Source organism: Phocoena sinus, chromosome 12 (genome assembly GCF_008692025.1).
Source record: "Phocoena sinus isolate mPhoSin1 chromosome 12, mPhoSin1.pri, whole genome shotgun sequence".
Classification (NCBI taxonomy): domain Eukaryota; kingdom Metazoa; phylum Chordata; class Mammalia; order Artiodactyla; family Phocoenidae; genus Phocoena; species Phocoena sinus.
The window spans coordinates 59,176,339-59,199,765 of NC_045774.1; the positions used below are offsets into that span (position 1 = coordinate 59,176,339).

At 38.6% G+C, this 23,427-nt stretch overlaps 1 protein-coding gene across 7 annotated transcripts in view; it reads left to right on the top strand.

The window, feature by feature from the left end:
• The first annotated feature begins 541 nt into the window (after window positions 1-541).
• FBXL4 (F-box and leucine rich repeat protein 4) overlaps window positions 542-23,427 on the top strand; it is a 66,995-nt gene continuing 44,109 nt past the window's right edge. For 2 of the 7 annotated variants that reach the window (XM_032651722.1, XM_032651723.1), the window contains exons 1-3: window positions 603-730; window positions 15,889-16,006; window positions 16,657-17,240. In XM_032651722.1, the coding sequence (XP_032507613.1) occupies window positions 16,729-17,240 (512 nt within the window). In that variant the 5' untranslated portion in view covers window positions 603-730; window positions 15,889-16,006; window positions 16,657-16,728. Of the gene's footprint in view, window positions 731-2,492; window positions 2,544-11,333; window positions 11,545-15,888; window positions 16,007-16,640; window positions 17,241-23,427 lie in introns of those variants that run through there. The other 5 variants (XM_032651717.1, XM_032651716.1, XM_032651718.1 and 2 more) reach the window with 5 other exon arrangements.

The window sequence follows — 23,427 nt, forward strand, 5'->3', positions numbered from 1 at the left end:
GAGCAATTAGATAGCAAGTAATGTGTAGGTCAACCTTTCTTCATTATTAAACGTTTTCCATCCTAATGGAAACCTTGCAATATGCAAGATAAATATGCAAACTAAAAAACGGGTAATATTGTATCTACTCAAAACACGTTAAAATGATTAAGGGAGACCGTAAGAGCATCTTCTTCAACAGAGGTAATGATCGCGGCCTTCGGAATGTTGGGAGGGAGATGAGCCTGCAGGAAGGACTTGTATCTGGGACAGAAGAGGTTTGCAAACTTGGTGAATTATGCCTTTAGGAGCGCCTATAACTTTTGTTCCACTTTTCCTCTGAGAACCTTAACATCAGTAATCCCTGTGCATCCCCTGACCCAACAACTCTGGACTGGAGAAGTCCTAGCAGGCTGATGAGAGGAAGAGATTATTTCCGCAGTACATTTGCAACCGCTGCCTTCTGGGGAGTAACAGGCAATTTGTAGGGTACGACTCCGGCAAGGAAAGCAGTAGGAAGCTCCTCCCCTCGGCCTAGGAGGGGCGGTCCAGACGCCGCCGTGGCCCCGCCCCGTCCCTGACCACGCCCCTCCGCGAAGCCTGCTTCTCTTCCTTCCGGGTCGTGCTCGGCCGGGCGCGCCGCCTTTGCGCCGCTGAGCGGAGCCTGGGAGTCGCCCCCGCGCCCCGGCCTCCCTGCGCCGGCTGGTCGCTGGTGGAGCCTACGGCGCGCGCCTCTACCGGACCCTGCAGGGTACGGCCCTTCCATTACTTCTCCCTCCTGCGGGTCTCCGTCTTCCTCTTTCGGCGCTGGGGCTGGGCCGGGCCCGGGCGGAGCCGCGCTTCGGGGAGCCCGGGCGTCCGGCAAAGGTCCCCTCCCCGGCCTTACCGGCCCCGCCGCCCGCCTGCGCTTGCGGGGCTTGCTGGTGACCCTGCAAACAGCTTACTTGCCTCGGGCGCTGCTTCTCTGCTCGACTGTCCGCCGGGCGTGAGGCGTCGCCCATTGCGCGCGGCGCAGGGTTGTTTACACCGCGGGGTTGGCGGGTAGTGCTGACCCTGCAGCCCTGAGTCGGCCACCTGCCCGCCTGTGTACTTGCTGCCTCCTGCGCGTGCTTCCTTGATTTCTTTTTGGCACCCGATGGTTTTTACCTAACCAGGCCCATGTCTTAATTCAGGACTGCCACGAGATACCCGGCAGCAGCCCAGTTTCTGTGTTTTAGGGATATCCTTAGAATACAGTGTGATGATGAACATCCACTTGGCCTCCTTGTCAGCATGTTTGCAATGGGAGTGGTTTTGGATTTCCTTGATGGTTTCCCAAATGCTCGTTGCCACAGAGCCTCGCTTGCAGTCACTAATTAAAATATACAAATAACTAGAAAGTCAAGATGCTATAAACCTGTGGTCAGGTAGTTGCGTTGGCAAGGATGCTGTGTCTGGCTTTATGCCCCGGAGGACTCACGGCAGGTGTGGGGATCTTGCTTGCTTTGATCTGTTAGAAGACACAAGCTGCCTTTACTGCTTCTTGGTATTCTTAAGTTCAGAATATAAGTACATGTTTTTCCACTTAAAGCTCACTTCATTGCTTCTGTTGTCCTATATTACATATTGTACCAGTTGGTTGAGTAGAGGGAGATTTTCCTGAGACATCAGTGCTTCTCTAGCCCTTTATTAGATACTAAGTTCTTGGGGGAAAGGGACATGTACTTATTTTTCTAGTGACAGTATGCATCACCCCGTAGTAGGTGCTCTACTCGTTCATTGAATTGGATCCTTCTTTCCACACTTCCTTTCTGAGTACCATATCTTTTCTTTCTCTCTTTTTTTCTTTTTACTACTGTCCCAAATTTTGGCTTCTCTGAGTCCTGCATTTTCATACTCTTCCCTTCTGTTATGGACTTGAAAATCAGAGAGGTCATCAGCTCAGTGTAAGATGGTTAATTCCTTTTTACTAGCGCCGTGATCCAGTAATGCAATTATAGTCCTCTGTACAGTGACATCGTAAAATGTTGCTGTTATCTTTTACTCCTAATTATGGCCAGTTAACAAAAACCGCCCTTTCTTTCTTTACTGGGTTAGTCTCATTGCCTCATCCTCTTAAATTTTGCTGTGATGAACATAATCGGTTTTAACTTCATAGATCTAACTCTGGTATCCTCTGAAGAAAGACCTTTTGCCACGTGAATTGTATATAAGTATCCTCCTCTCTTTTCTTCTAGTACTTTTAATGGTCTTATTCTTCATATTGAAATCTTTAACCTACCTCACTTATATTTTAGTATAAGGACGGAATTAAGGCCCTTTATTTCCTCTCTTGTAGTTGTTAGTCATTGTCCCCATCATCATTTGTTGAATTCTGTTTTTCCCTACTGATGGCAAGTACTGTATTTATCTGAGGCCCTAATTCTTGTATATTCTTGGGACTTTTTCTGAATTAATGTTTAGCAATCTCTGGCTTCCTGTACTGACACTATAATGGTCTTATTACTTTAGCTTTATAATGTGTTTTAGTGTCTAGTGATTCAAACAGTGCCTAAATATTTTTGGAATGGACACATTTAGTGAGGGTAAGTTGATTTCCTTTTTTTATCCCTTCCTCCCTACTCCACCCCCTCCTTAAAGTTTCTTGCGTCTTGTTGAAATTATTTTTTAGCTTGCCTTTCTCATGGTCAGTTGAATCATTAACCATTGTTAAATAAATCCCTTCTCTTGCTAACTCACAACTTGCCATGTTAGAGTTGCTCCTCAGAGATGTACCTAGAAAAGCAGCTTGATTCAAAATCTGCATGTCTTTTGACTTTGCATTGTGTACTAGTAAGTGGAGTGTGTCTCTCCTCATCAGCTGTGACTCAGGATGTTCTGTACCTGGTTTCAGTAGCTCTAAGGGATAAATGCCTATAGAAGTGATCCCTGGGACTGCGCCATGCCCATTTGTATTTTACTATCCCAGTTGAACATCTTTAATGATTTTCAAGTGTTGCTATAATAGATACTTACAAATGTTATTAGATCATAAAATAAATGTATACGTTCTTTAAAAAAAAGTCAAGTAATACAGAAATAGCCAAAGGGGAAAGTGAAAGTGTGGTGTGCCCACCTATCTGGTAACCCCATTCCCCAGAGAACATCACTGTTTAATCACTTGTTCTCTTTCCTTCCAGACATTAAAAATACATGTGTATAAGCCTATGTGTGTTTAATAACTGGCAGTATACTACATATAATTTTCAGTAACTGCCAGTTGGTAATAATTGATGAACATCTTTCTGTGTCAGTGCATATAACATTATCTTTTTAAAGTATTTTGATATTTCATTGTAGGAATAACCCAAAATTTATTTAACCAATCCTCTGGTGATATTTAGGCTATTCCAAATTTATTTCTGTTAGAAACAAAGCCTCAGGGATTACTTTTATGTGCACATATTTGCACATTTACTTAGTTCCTTAGTGTGAATGTTTAGACGTGGAATTGCTGGGTCAAAGGCTATATACGTTTTGAAATTATGATAGATTGTTCCATATTTCTCTTCAAAAGGTTGCCATAAGAGTAAATTTATACAATTTCTGAGAATGCTGCCTGCTGTTGCTGTATCATTGCCAGGAATTGTCAAGGCTGAGTTTTACCCTACTTGCAAGCTCATAGTTTCATGGTTGCTGGTAGAAGACATGAGATCCTGGGTCAGAGACAAAGCACAGCAATTACAGTAGCCAGAGGATCATCATTGTCTTGTGCCATTTCCTTGAACCCTAATTTCCACAGGGTGATGTGATGAGGGTCAGATGATTCTAGCACATGCAGTAGATTGCATTACAAGAGAGGAACCCTGAGCTTAGGGAACGTGACTCGTTCATAATAGGCTGCAAGTAAACCTGCCTAACCTTTGCCCTAGAGAGAGACATTATCTTTATTATGCTGGATAGTAAAAAAAAAAAAAAAACCTTCCCTCTACTCCAGAGGGAGACCTCTCTTTATCTGCCAACAACGTTTGCTGTATAAATACCCTTGAAAGGATAGTTTGGAACAGAGATTATCAGTGATCCTGCTTATAGGATATGCAGAAATGTGAGAGACATGTGAAGAATTTTCCTGAAAACAAAATCACTGCTAAAATGATACAATTTTTTACATTTTAGTAATTTTATGGATGAAAAGTAGTATTTTTACTGTTTCAATTTTGCATTTGTCTGCTTATTGATGAAGTCGAATATCTGTAAATGTTTTGTTACTTACCTGTTCATATTCTTTGCTTAGTTTTCTGTTGAAGTGTTCCTCTTTTTCTTACTGATTTGTAATAGCTCTTTACATGCCATGCTATCAATGACCTGGTACACCATTTCTAGTATTTTTTCATAGTTTATTCTTTAAATGCTGTTTCTGGGATCTTTTGCCATGTAGAAATCTTTAATATGTATGTTGTCAGTTCTGTGTTCTCTTCCTTTATGGCCTCCTGAGTTTTTGTTCCAAGGTTTTTAAAATACTCTTTGTACATATTCTCTTATTGGATATTTTGTATTATATATTTAGATTTTTAAAAAATGGTTGCTTTGGTGCTTCCCTGGTGGCTCAGTGGTTGAGAGTCCACCTGCCAATGCAGGGGACACGGGTTCGTGCCCCGGTCGGGGAAGATCCCACATGCTGCGGAGCGGCTGGGCCCGTGAGCCATGGCCGCTGAGCCTGCGTGTCCGGAGGCTGTGCTCCACAAAGGGAGAGGCCACAACAGTGAGAGGCCCGCGTACCGCAAAAAAAAAAAGGTTGCTTTGATAATATAGTTGACCAGTGAATAACATGGGTTTGAATTGCATTTGCTAGTATGACGTGGATTTTTTTCAATAGTAAATGCTCAGTACTACACAGTCCACTGTTGGTTGAATCTGCAGATGCAAATCTGAGGATGAGGAGGAACTGTGTATATGCAGGGCTAACTATAAGTTATACATGGATTTTCAACTGCACAGAGGTCCCATGCACCTAACCCCTGCGTTGTTCAAGGATCAACTGTATTCTAAATTTACTTTTCTAAATGTATGGACATTTTCCCAAAGCATTTTTGATAAGCTGTCCTTTCCCTGTTTTTGGTTTGACACATTCATTGTACTATATCCTTATTTACTGTTTTCTCAAAGCTGACAAATCAGTAAGCAAAATATATTAGTCTCTTACTGTGACTGTGAATTTGGTTGGATTCATCCTTAAAGATGTTTGTTCTTAGTGGATTTTAATCTTATAAAATATAAATTTTTTGGTTCTGTTTAATGATTTCTGATATTACTGTTGCCATCTCTGTCAGTTTTGTGTATACTGGATAGATCTTTATTGCCCATATGTTTCTTTCAGTTATTCTGCATCATTTTGCTTTACTTGCCTCTCTTTAAATGTAAAACATCATCTAGCTAGACTTTCATTTTTCCTTAAAACCTTCCCCCCTCCCAAATTGAAAATTTGTCTTTATTTATTATTTATTTTGCATTGTTAGAAAACTTTTTAAAAAAGATAATTATAGATTCACAAGCACTTAAAAGAAATTATACAGGAAGATGTTGTGTATATACTTCACCCAGTTTCTTCCTGTGGTAACATTGTGCTGTAGCACAATAATACATGCAGGCAATTGACATTGACACAATCTGCACACTTTACTCAGATTTCATCAGTTTTATCACTACAGGCACTTGTGTGTGTATGTGTGTTCTCTGACATTTTATGTAGATCTTGTCACCACCACCATAGTCAAAATACAGAATCACTCCATTACAAGGATTGCTTGCAAAAGGGCTTACTTCTTAATAGGAAAATTTAACCTATTCATATTTACATTTTTTCTCCCCTGCAAGTTTGGAAATTCTAAAACCATGTAGAATTGACTTTCTGTTGCCCTCACACCTCCATTTAATAAGGTGAGACCTTGACTCCTTGCCTTCCCCACATTCTTGGTTCAATTGATTTGATTTCCTTTTTAAATCACTTATCTTCTGTTTTTTTTCCCTAACCATCCTTTTCAACTTTACCACTACTGCATCTATAATGATTTAGACTTAACTATAAGGTCACTGGTTACTTGAATATTATGTCTTCCCTTTTTAAAAATTATTTACTTTAGTTCATTTGTTTTTTGACTGGAATACTTTCTTGAGTAATGTTTTTAAGAAGAGTTATGGGAAGTATACTTGCATGTCCAGAACAGTTTTCTGTTTGTTGTTTGTTTATCTATGTGAATAAGAGTTTGAGTCAGTTCTTTTTCCTTAAGAATTTCTAAAATATTACAGTATCTTCTAGCAATTTTTTGAATTTTCATCAGCTTCAATCTCTTCTTGAATTCACTTTATATAGATATTAGGTTTCTTGCATCTGTGTTCCAGGTTACTTATTATTTTTTTCATTTAGATTTTCAATTTATTTTGAACACCATGACTTTAATTTCCACGAACTTAAAAGAATTTTTTTTCTAAATTCGCTTGTACTTATTTTATGGATCCTATGCCCTATTAATTCACACTAAAGATAATAGTTATTATTTTAAAACTCTTCTATTTTTTGCATTAACTTTTGTTGGAGACCATTTGCTCTAATTACCCAAGTTATTTCTATGTCTTTAAGATGGATAATTCTACTCATATATATAAATTCAGATCTGTAGTGACTGATTTGTTCCTGGTCGGGAATCTCTCAGAAGTCATGAAGGTCTCTTTTCTGGGCAGGTGGTCCCCAAAGGCTAGGTGAGTGGCTGGGGCTCTGAGATCAGGCTTTGCTCTGCGCATAATGAATGGGCAGGACATGCCAACTAGTAGATATCTTTCAGGGTGTGCTGGTCAAAAACAGACTAATAAGCTAGGATGCCCATAAACAAGCCAATTCTGGGATACCAAATCTCCAACTTGACTGTCTTGGTCCACAGCAAAGACTGAAAACAGAAGCATACAGAAGGGTTTCATTGCTGTACAAATTCTTTTGCATGGCCCCTTTGTAGTCATTGGAAGCAACCCTGTCTTCTCCCCTAACTCCCTGGTGACCACTGATCTGCTTTCCTTCCCTATAATTTTGCCTTTTCCAGAGTATCATGTACATGAAATTAAACAATTAGGTAGCCTTTGTGTGTCTTTCAGTCAAAAAATGCATTTTAAGAGTCATCTCTGCTATTGCCTGAATCCGTGACTCATTCCTTGTTATTACTGAGTAGTATTTCATTGAATAGGTGTACCACTGTTTATCCATTTGCCTGTTGAAGGACATCTTGGATATTTCCAGATTGGAATGATGATGAATAAATCTGCTATAAACATTTGTGTACAGGTTTTTTGTTTAAATATAGGTTTTAATACACTTGGGTGAATACCTAAGAGTGGGATTGCTGGATGGTTTGGTAAGAGAATGTAAACTTTATAATAAACTGTCAGACTTTCCCAAAGTGGCTGTACCATTTTGTATTCCCACTGGAAGTATTTGTAGCATCCAGTTTGATATCTTAAAATTTGAATGATCTGTATTTAACTGTTCCCAGATTTAAGATATTAAACACTATCTGTCTTAGGGTTTATTCTTTTGAAACTGCTCTTAAGTAAAGCATTTGCTAGGACACACAAAAATATGTCATAAAAGACAAATGATAAATTGCCCTTAAAAATTGAAAACTTTTCTCTTTAAAAGATATTATCAAATAGATGAAAAGGCAAGGGCTTCCCTGGTGGCACAGTGGTTAAGAATCCGCCTGCCAATGCAGGGGACACATGTTCAAGCCCTGCTCTGGCAAGATCCTACATGCCGTGGAGCAGCTAAGCCCATGAGCCACAACTACTGAACACGCGTGCCACAACTACTGAAACCCACGAGCCTAGAGCCCGTGCTCTGCAATAAGAGAAGCCACCACAATGAGAAGTCTGCGCGCCGCAATGAAGAGGAGCCCCTGCTCGCCGCAACTAGAGAAAGCCCGCTCACAGCAATGAAGACCCAATGCAGTCAAAAATAAATAAATAAAATAAATTTATAGGAAAAAAAGAAAAGGGAAGCACAGACTGGGAGAAACTATTTGCAAAAGATATATCTGATAAAGATTGTATCTAGAATGTATAAAGAACTCTTACAACTCAATAAATAATAAGAAAACAAAAAAACAATGAAAATGGGCAAAATAGACATTTCACTGAAGAAGATACGTATGGGAAATAAGAACATGAAAAGATGCTCCACATCATTACTAGTCCATTGAGAAATGCAGACTAAAACCGTAGGGTATCGCCACCCACCCACTGGAATGTCCAAAGACTGACAATATTAACTGTTGATGAAGATGTGGAGCAGCTAGAACTCTCACTTATTGCTGGTGGGAATGTAAAATGTTACAGCCATTTTGGAAACATTTTGGTCCTAGAAACAACCCAAATGTCTATGAGCAGGTGAATGAATATGTCTGTATAATAGATATGATTTAGCAAGAAAGGAGCAAACTGTTACATGTAACAACAGGGAAAAATCTCAGTTATGCTGAGCAAAATAAATTAGACACAAAAGTACATACATATTTCACTTATATGTTAACTCTAGAATAAAGGACAATCTGATTTATAGTGACAGCAAGAAGATCCGTTTATTCCTGGCACAGGGAGTGGATGGGTGATTGGGAGAGTCGAGATATTCTATATCTCGGTCCTGGTGGTGGTTGCATTGGTATATGTCTTTGTCAAAACTCGTTGAACTGTACACTTAAAATGGAGTACATGTTTTGGAATGTAAGTTATACCCCAAAGTTAATTTAATAGTATTACACCATTTTAACTAATGGCTCTTTTAGCTTGAATGGCTAGCAGTGACATACCTATGATCTTGTACTTGGATTTTTGTTAGGAAGGCCAAATAAATTCAGTATATTTTTATTAGGTAAAATGCTCTTTATTTTAATGTACAAATGTATAGTTAGTATTTGGCTAAAATAACTTCACATTTACTTTGTGGTTTTAATAGCTAGAGAGAGATTTTTTCCTCTTTAGTGTGTCCATTAAAATTATCTGCCACCAGATATTCCTAGTTTTTAATACTGTAGGTTTTAGTTAAATATACATTGTGTGTCGACTAGAGGTTTAGGGTTATTATAATTCTTCCCATTCAGATGGTTTATTCTTATTCATCATTAAACAATTAAGAAACATGTAAAATAGAGATAATATAGCATTAGTGACATTTGTAAGTAAGGTACTTTATAGTGTCATACCTGTGTAATTAGAAATATGTCCCTCTTTGTCACTTGTGAGATAGTATCTTGGGTAGGAAGAGGGTTTCCAGATCTATTGTATCAGAAAATCACCATTCATTTATCCTACAGTTGTGTGTGTGTGTGTTTTTAACATTGACTCCTTAATTCCTTTTTCGTGCTACTAAAGATTGCTTATGAAATATTTCGTAAGTTTAGATATGCTTGTTAAAGTCTAGGAAAGAAAGAGGAGAAATAAGACATTCTGTAGAACTAACCATTGTCAATTCCTAGTTTAAATTGATTCTAAACCTCCTTTGTTTTCTGACAAGTGTATTCCTAGTTTCACTGGTTAGGCACTTCCTGCTTAGTCCTGGCCATTTGCTCATTAACTCAGCAGAAATTTTGAAGAGCCCACTGTGTTCCATACTTTTTGTATTTTCAAAACTGACCTTGATTCCTGGAAGAGAAATGGATACTGTTTACCTCTTTGGTTTTCAAGATTTTCCCCTGGCCTTTAGGTTTTTCTTCCTGGTTGGTTCCCTTGCCTTCTCCTTCTGCTTTATATGCCTGGATTTTCAAAAAGCCTTGAAGCTGGATGGGAGGCTCTCTTCTCTCTGTTCGTCCATATGGTTCAGTTAAGAGCTCAACCTGTTTATTCTATATTGGGGCCTTGTTGATTACAAACTATAGTCATAATAAAAATGTTTCAACTGGAGGAGAATTACTTAGAGGAAGAGAGAGAAACGTGAAGTTATAATATTCAACCCCCCATAGTCTCCTCCCTGACACTGTCATATTTTTTCAATATAGTACATTGTAAGTAATTAAGGGATGCTTTTGTTTAGACTTTGCTCCTCCCTATAGCATATCTAATACCTGAACAATATGAACCTCTTTTTACCCTTACTCTGGTATTATTGCCTCTCTTGGCCTGTCTCTTTTCTTTTGCTTGAGGTTATCCCTTTTTTGTTTAAGAACTTCTTTTTCATCCACAGTTTTTCCAGTTCTCCATAATCACCGCATGGTCTTAACATAGATTTGGAGTGTTAAAAAAAATCATCATATTTGCGAGAATAGCTTTCTTTTACTTCTCTAATCATCTCTTTCATGAATCTTTCTTTAATTTCAATCAGAGTTTCTTTGTGGCCAAGGTCAGGTCTTTTTACGTATTCAAAGCTGCTTTTGTACTAATAGAAATTAGTACAAAAAGTTACCACTGTTTTACATTCCCTTTGAACAGTAAAATTTCAATATATATATACTATTCCTTATTGGAGGGCTTCAAGGAAGGTAATACATTTGATTCTTACCTATTGTGTTTCTGTTTTCCTTATCCATTTCCCCCCTCTTTTTCTCTATATCAAGATATGGAACTTTTTTTGCTTCTTTTTTTGGTCTACATGTGCCTTGTATTGAAGGGTTTTATTTCTGTGTTTATTTTAAACTTATATATTTAAATTCTCTTCTGCCATCTACTCTGCCAGTCTCCCCAAAAATGGATAAATGTTTATTGAGTATATATTGGCATGTGCTAAGCCCTAAAGATGTAGTTCTAATTAAGACACATTCTTAGAACTTGAGGTGTTCGTAGTCTATTAAGGTAGAAAAACTATCTCAGCATGTAAGAAATGGCACACGAAATGTAAGAGCAAGGAAAAAGCGGGTAGTGGATAAGGTCTGAACCTTAAAGATGAGTAAGAAGGGTGCCAAGCAGAGGAAGAGCAAGGGAATTCCAGAGCCACACAGCCTCAGTGGGAGACTTGAAGATGCAGAGGTGTGAAAGCACAAGTGCAGTTGAGGCCGTGGTAGAGGTTCTGGTGGGTCTATAGGAAGGGTGGGGTGTTTAGAAGTGGAAGGGACAGGGAGAAGACTGGTCCAAGGTAGGTGGGAGGTTCTCATGTATCATGTTATCAGGAAGACAGCCTTCCTTTAATGGGACCTCTGTATATTTTAGAAGAATGAGGAGGGAGAAGGCCCAGAGAGGAGGCTGAGAAGTTACCAGAGGGGTGGGAGGAGATAGGAGAGCATAGGAGAGATAGGTGGCGTAGAAGCCTACAGGGGGCAGGCCAGGGGAGGGGGCTGGTTATGTCAGCTGCCGCACCAAGTTCAAGTGTAATTCCATTCTTTTCTTGATTGATATTTTCCTCCATTCCCTCGTGTCTTGATGTCTAGACTCAACCAGAAAAGTCCTTTCCTGAAAGCAGTGTCTCCTGATCAGTTTCATCAGGATTCAGAAATGACAGCATTTAAAGTTCAGCCATTTTTTCTTGATCTGTTACCACATGACGCCTTCTGTGACATTTTGGTAACATCCTGCGAGGCTGCCGAAACCCTCGTTTTTTTCTGTCACTTCATTGACACATCTCTGTGGGCTATTTTACAAGTAAGTATTGTGTTATGACTTGCCTTCAGTGTAGGACTCTGCCTTTTTGCCTGGCCTTTTTATCTTTCCCATATCTTTTGACTTTAATATAAGTTGAGAATCCTCTTTGGAGTTTTAAACTTGTTTTCCAGGTTATTCCATCACACCATGAACCTAGGCTTTCGAGTTCATCCCAACTGCCTCCTTTTGTTGATTTCATGAAAAGCCCTTTTCCTTCCTCCTCTTTCCTCTGCTGTCTTCTCTGCAGTTCCTGCCATCCTGCTTCTCTCTGCCTCATCGACTCCCCATCTCACTTCAGATCTCAGTAGTAAACATATGTTCTCCCTTGTCTATACCTCTTAATTTCTCTTTTCCACTGTTATTGCTTTCTCTGTAATTGTATTGTTTAACTTCGTTAAGCATTTTATAATATGAAAGATGTGGTTGAAAATAAACTTGTATTGAAATGATATCATGTCGCATAAAGCAAGTTGTTTCCCGAGGTGTATGAAAGTCTCCTGATGCAGGTTAAAATGGCTGTTGTTTTGTATTCCTTGATTGTGCTAGTATAAAATTTCAGTGAGTTGTGGGGAATTTCTTACTTCGTAATCATTGTTGACAATTGATTAGATAAAATAACTTGTAAAATAAAGATCACCCTATTTCTATTTCAGACTTTTTGTTAAATGGAAAATAATATTTTTTATGTATTGTGAGAATCCTTAAAATTAATGTAGCTTTGTTTTGTTTTGCTCAAATGTTTTATTATAGTCAAAATTATTTGAAAAGCACATTTAATATATTACAGACATTTCACTGTAAAAATGATCCTTGTATAATGTAGCTTTTTGAATGAACTGGAAAAGAAAGGTATATACCTCCCAAAAGGTATATCTTATAGTCACCCTCTTGGACAAATTTAGTGTACCAGACTAATATTTGTTTATTTGCACCAGGTGGGAAAAATCATTTTGTCTTTGAATTCCATTCTCCTCCTAAAGGGGAGTTATTGTATCTTTTGCATTTGGTTCAGTGCCCATTGGGATATTCACTGGTTATCACAAATTGCCTCAATGCCTTGGCAAAAGTCCAGATAGTACATGGACAACTTAAACTTCTGCGTTGGTCGTTGCTGCCCACATGAGTCCTGAAACTGCGGCTCTCTTCCCTTTTTCAGCTTCGTTTCCCAGGGAAAAGTAGAGTGAGCTATCCTTTCGTCTCCATATGTTCGTCCCCACCCCCCAAATACTTTTATGTGTCATCTTAGTTGACTGGAAAGGAGTTTAGAATCAAGAAGGATGTTAACAATGGGTTTACACATTTCCCTTTTTTATTTCCATGCCGTGTTTGTTTTCAAAAACAGGTTTTAACTTCATTACATTTTTCCAAATAGTATGGCTGGAAAAAGAATAAATGTATTTGCTTTTCCAGTGCTTTCTTTCCAGTGCTTTTTTTTTTTTTTTACACCGCTTTTCCTTCTTTTAAAATTTTTTGTCATTTTAGCTTTACCTCACAAAAAATTAACTCTAAAGATTATTGTTATCCATAGTTGGAAAAAATCAAGCATCCATTTACATCTCTCCACTGAGAAGTTTGAACTTCTTCATATGTAAATGTGAAAATGTAAACTTCATGTGTAAATGTAAACTTCTTTATATGTTATAAAGTTATAACTCACTTGTACATATGTTACTTCAATGCAGAATTTTACTTAATTTTAACAACAGCTTAAAAATGCTATTGCCCACACGACAGTCTTGCTGTTTTTGATATTATCCCATAATCTATGATGGTAAAAGCTAGCTGGGAAACAGTTGTAAAGTTCATGGCTTGGTAGGTCAAATAGAATTTGTCTTTCACAATTTGTCTCAACCTTTTTGCCAGGAATGATTGTGAATGTTCACATGAATGATGATATCTTATTTTGCAGGTGTTTCTTTGGTTTTATAAACTATTACTTTCTGATAAATGCAGTTTTATAAAGAAAGTAAAAGGAGCTCGGTTGCAGCAATTTATAGACTGTGGAGAGAGAGGTGATGTCCATAGATTATACAGTCAGACCCATCCATCCACCTTGGCAGATGGGTTTCTGTCCTTCCCTTGAAGATTTCCAGGAATAAAACATCCACAGTCTTCCAAATTAGCTGAGCTGTCAGTTGAGTTGGATACTTGTACATTATTCTTTATTTCATAAATTTCATTTTTGCAGTTTAAATTTGTTTCATTAATTTTCTTTTAAGAAAGAGATGGGCCAAGTAACTTCTTTAGAAAATTACACTTCTTAATTTACCTGGGGGCCTATTTTGAAATAAAGTGTATGTGGTAAAAGAAAGAGCTATTTCATTTCAGGTTTTGGTGTTAAAGATTTGATATTTGTGCATTTGTAAATTTTTTTATTTGACATATTTATACTTGTGGTAGGTGGAATGTTTGAATAAAGAGGTGATATTCTAGGTAATTATTTTCCCCACATTTATAACCTGTCCTATACTTCAGCACTTGGTGGTGTATGTCCTGAGGTGAATCTGATTTGTCAACTCATGATATGTCAGCATTAGAGCACGTGCTGCAGAAACTCATTTATTTTAATACATGCTTTGTTAGTCTTTTCAGGAAAAGTCTTGTTCAGAGTGTTCTATTATTTCTTGTTTTTAGGGTGCAAGTTCTTCCATTTAGTGTGTCTGCCTACTGACTGTCCGTCCCTGTGGTTCATTTTCTTTTACGGTCTGCAAGTTTGTACTGTGATGCATCTTTAGTAAGGGTTTAGTCAGTCTCGTGTTGTGGAAGCATCCCCGCAAAGAGGTTCACATCTGCCCCTACCAGTTCAGGACCACTCTTTCTTTTTAGATCTTTTGGCTTAGGGATGGTGTAGGGATTCTCAGCCATGAAGACAGTGTGAATTTAGGCCCACACTCTGCGTGGTACACGCCTAACAGGGTTCTGATTTCCCTCCGGTGACTTTCCGCCACTGCCTAGGTTGATGTCAAGTGTACTTTGGCTTCCTGGCCAATGAATTAGGTTTTCACGTTCCTGGCTTTACAGATAGGGTGATTTTTCCTGAATTTGGCTTTATGAAGTTTCTTCGAAATGTGACCCGTGGCTTGAAATAACCTCTCTGCATGTGTGTTAGAAAGCCCCCTTATTACAACCACTAAGACCCATAATTGGTTCCCTGACTCATACTAGCTTCAGCTCCTGCTCTCCGCCCTTTGACTTTCCTCTCTGTTTCTCACAACTGTGGGTTTTCCTCACATGTTTCTGACTCAGCTCTTTATTTACTGTTTTGCCGGTTATATTTTCGTCAGGCGTTTCAGTGTGGTTCTGACTGGGATTGAGAGGAAGAGGATGCTGTTATCTAATTTTCAATTATTTTAGATTTGTATAATTTTTTTGTTTGCTCATCATCTTTCTGTCAACACGTGACATATTTTGTGCCTACTGTGTACTGAGTACTTTGATAAATGAAATCTTTGGCTAGATTACTTCTTTCAAGAAACCTGGTCCTAATGTAGGCCCTTGTGGAACAAGGGTATATATCTGATACAAAGGTGGTACCAGATAATAAGCCTACTTATGGAATAAAGTGGCTGGAAAAGGAATGTAGAGGTAGAGTTAAAGTAAAATAGGAAGGGTGTTCAGAAAGTGAAAGAGTTTACTGCATTAGACAAAAAGAAATGGGTCTAGCTTGAGGAGAGCCTTGAAATGTCAAACCAAGGGATTTAGATTATATCTTGTACGTAAGAACAAAAAGCTGTTAGAGGTTTTGGGTTGGAGAGGTGTTTAATGTTTTATAATCTTAGTGTTAAGGTTTTGCTCTACTGAAGAAAAGTTGTTTTATTTTCCTTCTTTTACTTAGGAGAAATTAAACTCAAGACTTTACAGGTAGAAAAATGAATATGCTTGATTTCCCTGTTTGTGTAGACAAGAGATTACTAGTCAATGCAGACAGGGGCCAGGCCTGTGTTGTAAACTAGTAGAGCTGGCTGGGAACAGGAGCGGCCACCAGGCCTCTTCTCAACAGGGTTTTCTGGATTGTTAAAGGTTGCAAACTCATCCAAATTTTAAAAATCACCAAATATATTTGGACCTAATATATTTGCTGGCGTGGTTTGACCCATAAGCTATGGGTTTGCAACCTCTATATAAAAAGGGTTCATTAATAATATTCTTATTACATTCTGTCATAAAATTTTAAAAATATATTAATTATTCAAAATTGTCCACACAATTCAGAAAGATGTGATGTGTTCAAGTTGAACGTTCTGTATCTAGTAAGTAGCTATTTATCTATGATAATAAACTTGTTGGGATATTTGACTTCCTAAGTCAGAAATAAAAATATTTTCTAAAACTCTTGTCTTACAGGTAAAAGAATGTCATATTTCAACATTGGTACCTGAAATCAGAGTGTAATTGCCAGGCCACATGGATGAGTGCCAACCTTTGCATTTCTGGTGTGTATCCTGTGACCATTCTATCTGGGGTGAGTGATTTCTAAGAGTAGCTGGCAACAAACCAGATGCCAGCCAGCCATGGACTACCCTCACAAATGATGCTAGGGGTTATAAATTAAACACTGTCTGGTGATCTGTGATGTGTAAGGCAGTTAATATAGTTGGTCTGGATTAACTGTCAGCTCCAGAAATCTATATTCCCATAATGTGAAATCTGTACTTAGCATGTTCGGAAGTGAGTCATAATTAACAATAGGGAATCATTTGTTTAAATGTGAAGTTATAAAATGCCTAAGATCCTTTTGGATTTACAGCAGTATTTTAGTGGTTCCCCATATATTTTAGATAATTTTAATTTTAAAAGTTCAAGGACTTAGTATTTCTTGAAGGATAGTTATAATTTTGCATAAAATAGGTTTTTTTTGGGTCATACATCTGCCATTGCCTTATAATATCAGTTTTTCTTCCCATATAGCATAAAATTGTATACATTTTCAGTATTCAGTTTTCTTAAAAGTACATTAGATAAATTATACCAGAGAGTCTCATTTACGTGAATGTTGTTTTTCTTAGTTTCATTCTGGGAAATTGCATTGGGTAAAAAGCTGTTTCTTACCTTATCCATGCATTTTTCTGTTTATTTAAATTATTTTACTTCAACAGCCATTCATTTTTTTAGAACATCCTTCGAAGAGTTCGCGCGTCTTACCGAGGACACCTGACCTTTTGAAGCTTCATAATTCACACCTAGATGCCACCAGTCTTTCCCATGTTAACAGTTCTGACTATGTTTTATTATATGTGCCTTCGGCGCCGAGCCAGGACAGCTACAAGAGGAGAAATGATGAACAGCCACAGAACTATAGAAGCAAACAGCCGGACTTCCCCTCTCAATGCAGAGGTGGTCCAGTATGCCAAAGAAGTAGTGGATTTCAGCTCCCATTATGGGAGTGAGAATAGCATGTCCTATACCATGTGGAACTTAGCAGGTGTACCAAATGTATTCCCGAGTTCTGGTGACTTCACTCAGACAGCTGTGTTTCGAACTTACGGAACATGGTGGGATCAGTGTCCCAGCGCTCCTGTGCCATTTAAGAGGACGCCGCCTAATTTCCAGAGCCAAGACTATGTGGAACTTGCTTTTGAACAACAGGTGTATCCTACAGCCGTTCACGTTCTGGAAACCTATCATCCTGGAGCAGTCATTAGAATTCTAGCTTGTTCTGCAAATCCCTATTCCCCAAGTCCACCAGCTGAAGTCAGGTAAGACTCATTTTTTAATGACCATGTTCTATGGCTGAAAGGTTGTGGTAGTTTTAATACTGGAGGTCTTTTTTCACTGGAAGCATTCTCTTAAGTCATTTAAACAAATTGGATTTTTAAAATTTTCCTTAGTTTTCTGATAGGGAAAGAAAGATCAGACATATGAAATGTAATGCATTCTTTATACCTATAAAACCTCACACCATAATAATCATGGATTGCGAGATTTGTGTGTGAATTTACTATAAATGAAAAGCACGATTTGAACTAATTGGGACATGGGCCAATCTGAGAAGTTAGTTGGAAATATGATTTCTAACAGATTTTCAAACAGACATCATATTACTGCTTTTAAATACTTTGAGTAACTCAAAGTCGACCTACAGAGTGACACTTTAGAGGAAGTCCGTAGGGGATTAGATTTAATCTTAGGTGGATGTTTTCGTAACAAGTATATTCATTTAAAAATAAATGCTGGGGACTTCCCTGGTGGCGCAGTGGTTAAGAATCTGCCTGCCAATGCAGGGGACACGGGTTCAAGCCCTGGTCCAGGAAGATCTCACATGCCATGGAGCAACTAAGCCTGTGCGCCACAACTACTGAGCCTGCGCTCTAGAGCCCACGAGCCACACCTGTTGAAGCCCACGTGCTACAGTTACTGAGCCCGTGTGCCGAGAGCCTGTGCTCCACAACAAGAGAAGCCACTGTAATGAGAAGCCCGCGCACCGCAAGGAAGAGTAGCCCCTGCTCGCCGTAACTAGAGAAAGCCCGCGTGCAGCAATGGAGACCCAGTGCAGCCAAAAATAAATAAATAAATAAATTAATTAAAATAAATACATATTGCCTTAAGTATTCATGCATTCTCCCTAAAGGCGCTCTCTCTCTCTCTCTCTTTCTCTCTCTCTCGTTTCTGTAGTTCAGCCTCCTGATTTTTTAAAATATAATTATTTGACTAGGTAATATATTCACATGGTTCAAAAATCTAAAAATTACATAATGCAGTCTTGCATGTACCCTGTTCCCCATGTGCCTAGGATCCACCCCTCCCTCAAAGAAACCACTTTTATCCACTTCTTTGCATTGTTCCAGAGTTTCTTTATGCAAATATAAGCAAATACAAATGTATTTATTTTATTTTTCTTTATACACAAAAATAAGCACACTATTTGCATTGTTCTGTACCTCATTTGTTTCACTTACTGGTGTATATTGTATCTTTTCATGTAAGTGCAAAGAGAGCTTCATTATTCTTTTCTACAGTTTCAAGTAATGCCGTGTATGTGTACCCCAACTTATTAACAACTCCCCTATTGATGGGTTCTTAGTTGTTTCGATACTTTTGCTATTATTAATATTAATGAGTGAATAACCTTGCCATGAGTCACTTCGCATGTGTGCAAGTATATCTGTGGGATAAGTTGCCAGAAAGATTGCTGGGCCAAGGGTCTATGTATTTGTAATTTTAATACGTAGTGCCAAACTTCCCTCCAAAGAGGCTCTCCTATTTCTGTTCCCACCAGCAATGTATATGCATGCATGTTTTCCCGAAGCCTCACCTACAGATTGTTTTAATAAATTTTAGCATTTTTGTCAATTTGTTAGGGGAAAAATGTTATCTTATGTTAACTTTCATTTGAAATGCTTTTATCATCTCTGAGGTTGAATATCTTCTCATGTTTAAGAGCCATTTATATTTCCTTCTCCTTGAACTGTCTGTCATGGTATTTGTCCATTTTTCGAGTACTTATTGATCTTATCAGTTTTTAACCTTTATATTGCTTGATTCATTCATTAAGTATTTGAGTGTCTACTATGTGCTAAATTACTGTTCTGGGTAATGAGGATACATTAGTGAACAATGAACAAAATAGACAAAAATCTCTGCCCTTATGAGCTTATTCTAGCCCAAGGGCAGTCGGTGACACCTGTTAAACTGTAGGAGCCCAGCTGCCTGTGGAGGAGGAGTGAGGGCCCAGATCACATTGCACGTTGCATCTAACACACTGCTTCCTTGAAGTCCCTGTCCCCTCAACTCCCAGGGAGCACCTCCCAGTCTACCAGGAAGCAAATGCAGAGTACAGCTCAACTCAAGCTGGAGACTGCTGGTATAATCTTTATGTGTTCTTATCAGAACGATTTTGATAATTCATTGTGAACAATATTATTAATGGGTCGGTTTTTTTTAAAAACAGGAAACCAGCATCCTTTAATATACAGGCTTTTTTTCCTGAGAGGAAAAAAAAATACTTTGAGTAGGATCCTTTCTTATGTGAGAATTGTTTCATTGGACTCTGTCATTTTTTGCCTCTTTCCTACAAAGCTATCTAGTTTTTTTCTAAAAAGATGAACCAATATGGGGATAAGATCTATGCAACATGTAATGTCTTTCCTCTGATCTAAAACTTAATGTCTGCATAACTGATTTTGAGTATGAATCATGCTCTTGGGTTCCTAGCTGAGAGCTGTAGTGCGTGATTGTGATCAAAGTGACAGCTTTATTTATAGATGTATCTCTACTTTGCCTAACTGATTTTTAGCCTTATTCCACAGAAAATACCATTAACTTTTAAGAGAAAAAGAAGCTAACCAATATATATTATTGCAGAATAAAAAAGGGCCTTTTAAATTTTACTGATTATGAAACCAGTTTCAGTGTTTAAAAAAACTTGTTAGAAAATACCAAAAAAGAAAATATATAAAAAAAAACCCCACAGTTCTTCTGCCCAGATTCAGTAACTGTTAACGTTTTGGTGAATTTCTTTAGACAATCAGAAACATTGATTGAACACCTTCTCTGCTCACTCACTGCCAGGAACAAAACAGAGCCAGACAGATGTGGGTCTTGTTCTTTGAGTTTTACAGGCAAGCCTGGAAGAGGGCCGTGAGATTGCAGGTTGCATGTGCGGGCAGAGGGGAATGCCTAACCTGTGGGGCTCCAAGAAGTCCTCCCAGAGGAAGTGACTTAACTGGGACCTGAGGGTTGAGTGAAGCTTTAGTTTGGGTAGGAATGGTGGAGAGAGAATACTACGTGCAAAGGTGAAACCATGAGGTGAGATCTTGGTGTTCTAAGAAGTGAGAAAAGCCCCAGAGTGGAGAGAACAAGCTGTTGAAAGGCCACAAGCTTTGGGATTTCATAGAGCTCTTGGATCCAGTTTCCCAGAAGCAGACCTTGAGAGGACTGTTCCTCTACCAAAGGTTTGTTAAGGAAGTGCTCCTGAAGAAACTGGTAAGGAGTGGGGAAGATAAGGGAGTGGGGAAAGCACTGTAGGGAAGGGAAGAAATCAGGCAAGGATGCAAAGTCCTGTGAAATTCCAGTCAGCCTGGAGGCACAGTTGCCCGGGAGCTGGGCTCTTATGCTCCTGCCTGTCTGTCTTGGGCTGTGGGCTGGGGGAGTAGGAAGGGGAGATGGAAGTCTTCCAGGCACATGCCACTCTCAGGATGAAGAGGAGGCTCTGGGAGCCTATGTAGTTCTCTGTAGAAGGCTGCAGGTGGGAGCCCTTAGGAACAAGCCCGCACATCTGGGACATGGGCACCAGACCTACCAGGAGATCTAAGCAGAGCACAGGTAGAGAAAGGCAACTCCAATAAACTGGTAAACATAATGGTATAAACATAGTGGTATTGATAACAAAAGTTAGAGAACTGATATAGGGTTGTCAGATTATTTACTTTGCTACCAACATCATTTTTCATCACTATCATTTCATAAAAGAAACCCCAGTTTATACTGAGAAATGAGCATATTCAGAATCTTGAATGAAGAGTGGTTGGCAACTTACGTGTAGATGTGTGCATGTCTGTATATATACCAGTGTATTCTTTATTTTTTCACATTTAATCATGGAAAGCTCTATCACACACTGTGGCTTAGGACCCACTGGACTGTACTGCCTGTTACTTTAATTAATTGCATAGGGTTTTATTTCTCCCTTAGGAGTTAGCTAATAAGAGAGTGTGTTGGAGTAGCTCAGGAATTTATGGGAAATGAACTTGTCCCAGAACATTTAAAATTTAAAAGCAATCTTTCTCCATTTTGTCTGATCGCATTTCTTTGTTCGGTGAGTGAGGTAGGAAAGTTACAGGTAGTTCTGTAAGATCTCAGAGTGTTCTGACTTCGGGCCTAGCGCTCTACTAAGAGAAAAGAAAAACGGTAGTATAGAGTGTCCTGGTTCTGAGTATAAGATCTTAACAGATGCTTGTGTAAGAGTCAGAAAAAAGGCTAGTGCAGGGTTACACATGGGAAAGAGACGGAAAAGAGGAGGAAGAGAATGACAAATTGAGGTCATATTAAGGAGGCTGACTGGAATGAAGCTATTTGGGGATAAAATTTAGTGGTATGGATTTTTTTTTTTTTTTTTGAGTGTTGAAAGCATTTTCACTACAGAATATTGAAGTTAAGAAGGCAGGGAGAAAGAAAGTGGCCATCACAGAAAGCATTTGTTGCCAAAGGAAGTTGCTTAAGCAATGATTTCACGAATTGGTCATAGTCTGGTCCCCTTGACTTTGTGAGTTGAGAAGCATGGTTTTGTCATTTAAGTCAGAAATGATCAGACCCTTTATCGGTTAGTTCTTTTTAAAGCAGATGCCACTTTGTTAGTTACAATTAGAGACAGGCTGGGAAGCAGGGAGTGAGTAGGTATACCTATTAGAGTACTTAATTTTATTCTAGTTTGTTTTCCTATTCTATCCCTTCACTTTCAGCAGGTAAAATGGAACAGTGTTGGCAAGAGAACTTTCTTTTTGCTGGTTACTAGTTGTGCTTACTAACCGGAGGAATTTTGGTTATAGGGAAGCTCTTTGCATCCATGTGCCTGGCTTCCAACCTGAATATGTTAGAAAACTTGCATTCTCCGGTTTACATTGATGAACATCTCTCTTCCTCTCTTGTCTACCTGCTGCTTCCTGGGAGCCCTAGAGAGATGTTCTCAGTGAGTAACAACAGGTCAGCAGTTACAGAGACAGAGTGCTTTGTGTCCAAGCACTGGACATATAGTAGGCATTCAGTGCAATCAACAGAAGGAGAAATAAGTGGGCTGGTAAAGAGAATGCTGGTTACCAACCCAGAATTAAGGGCTCCAAGTGCAGACAAAGTGCAGCCTGATAGGGATTCCATGCCGAATTTTGCACATGACACTGTAGATTTAAAATACTTACAAAGGACATTAGTGTTTGTCAAATTTGTCCAGTAGATGAATACAGTGTGTGGGCATATATAGTCAGCACGTAAACGTGCAGACTACAAAGGCCATGACTTAAAGCAGTTTAATCTCATCAACACTGTTCTGGGTCTAGAGGATTAAGAGTCAGGGCTATCTCATGGAAAATTGTGTGTGTGTGTGTACACACATGCACGCACATGTGCATTTGCTTGTATTTGCTTATTTTCACTGACTAGCTTTTTAAATTCTGGCATTAATTTTCTAGAATAAAAAGAGATTGGCATAGGAAATATAGCCATTATTTTATAATAAACTTAAGTGGAATATAATCTGTAAAAATATTGAATCACTATGTCACACACCTGAAACTATTATAATATTGTAAATCAACCATACTATAATTAAAAATTAAAAGATTGACATATTCTCCTGTTGGATAAAGTAGATATCTTTCTCTTTCTAACTTTAAAATAATATATTCTAGTTCTATTAGAATTTTAAACAAAAACACCTAAATACACATACCCCTAAATCAATTTGTATTGGTCTCAGAGTTAATGTTAATTTAATTCAACTGGCCACAGATCTATAAAATAATTTTTCCATCTTTTTACCACTTTTCTTTATTACTTCTTAGGCTATCAAGAAAAATCAATGATGAATCAATGATGAATCAATGATGAATATAAATAAACTAATGATACTTGAATTTTTTTTTATGTTTAGACATTTAAAAATATTTCTAGGGCTTCCCTGGTGGCGCAGTGGTTGAGAGTCCGCCTGCTGATGCAGGGGACACGGGTTCGTGCCCTGGTCCGGGAAGATCCCACGTGCAGTGGAGCGGCTGGGCCCGTGAGCCATGGCCGCTGAGCCTGCACGTCCGGAGCCTGTGCTCCACAACGGGAGGGGCCACAACAGTGAGAGGCCCGTGTACAGCAAAAAAATATATATATATATTTCTAATAACTGATAAGGTTTGATATTTTTCAACTTTAAGTATGCTCTGATATTTAAACTTATATGTATAA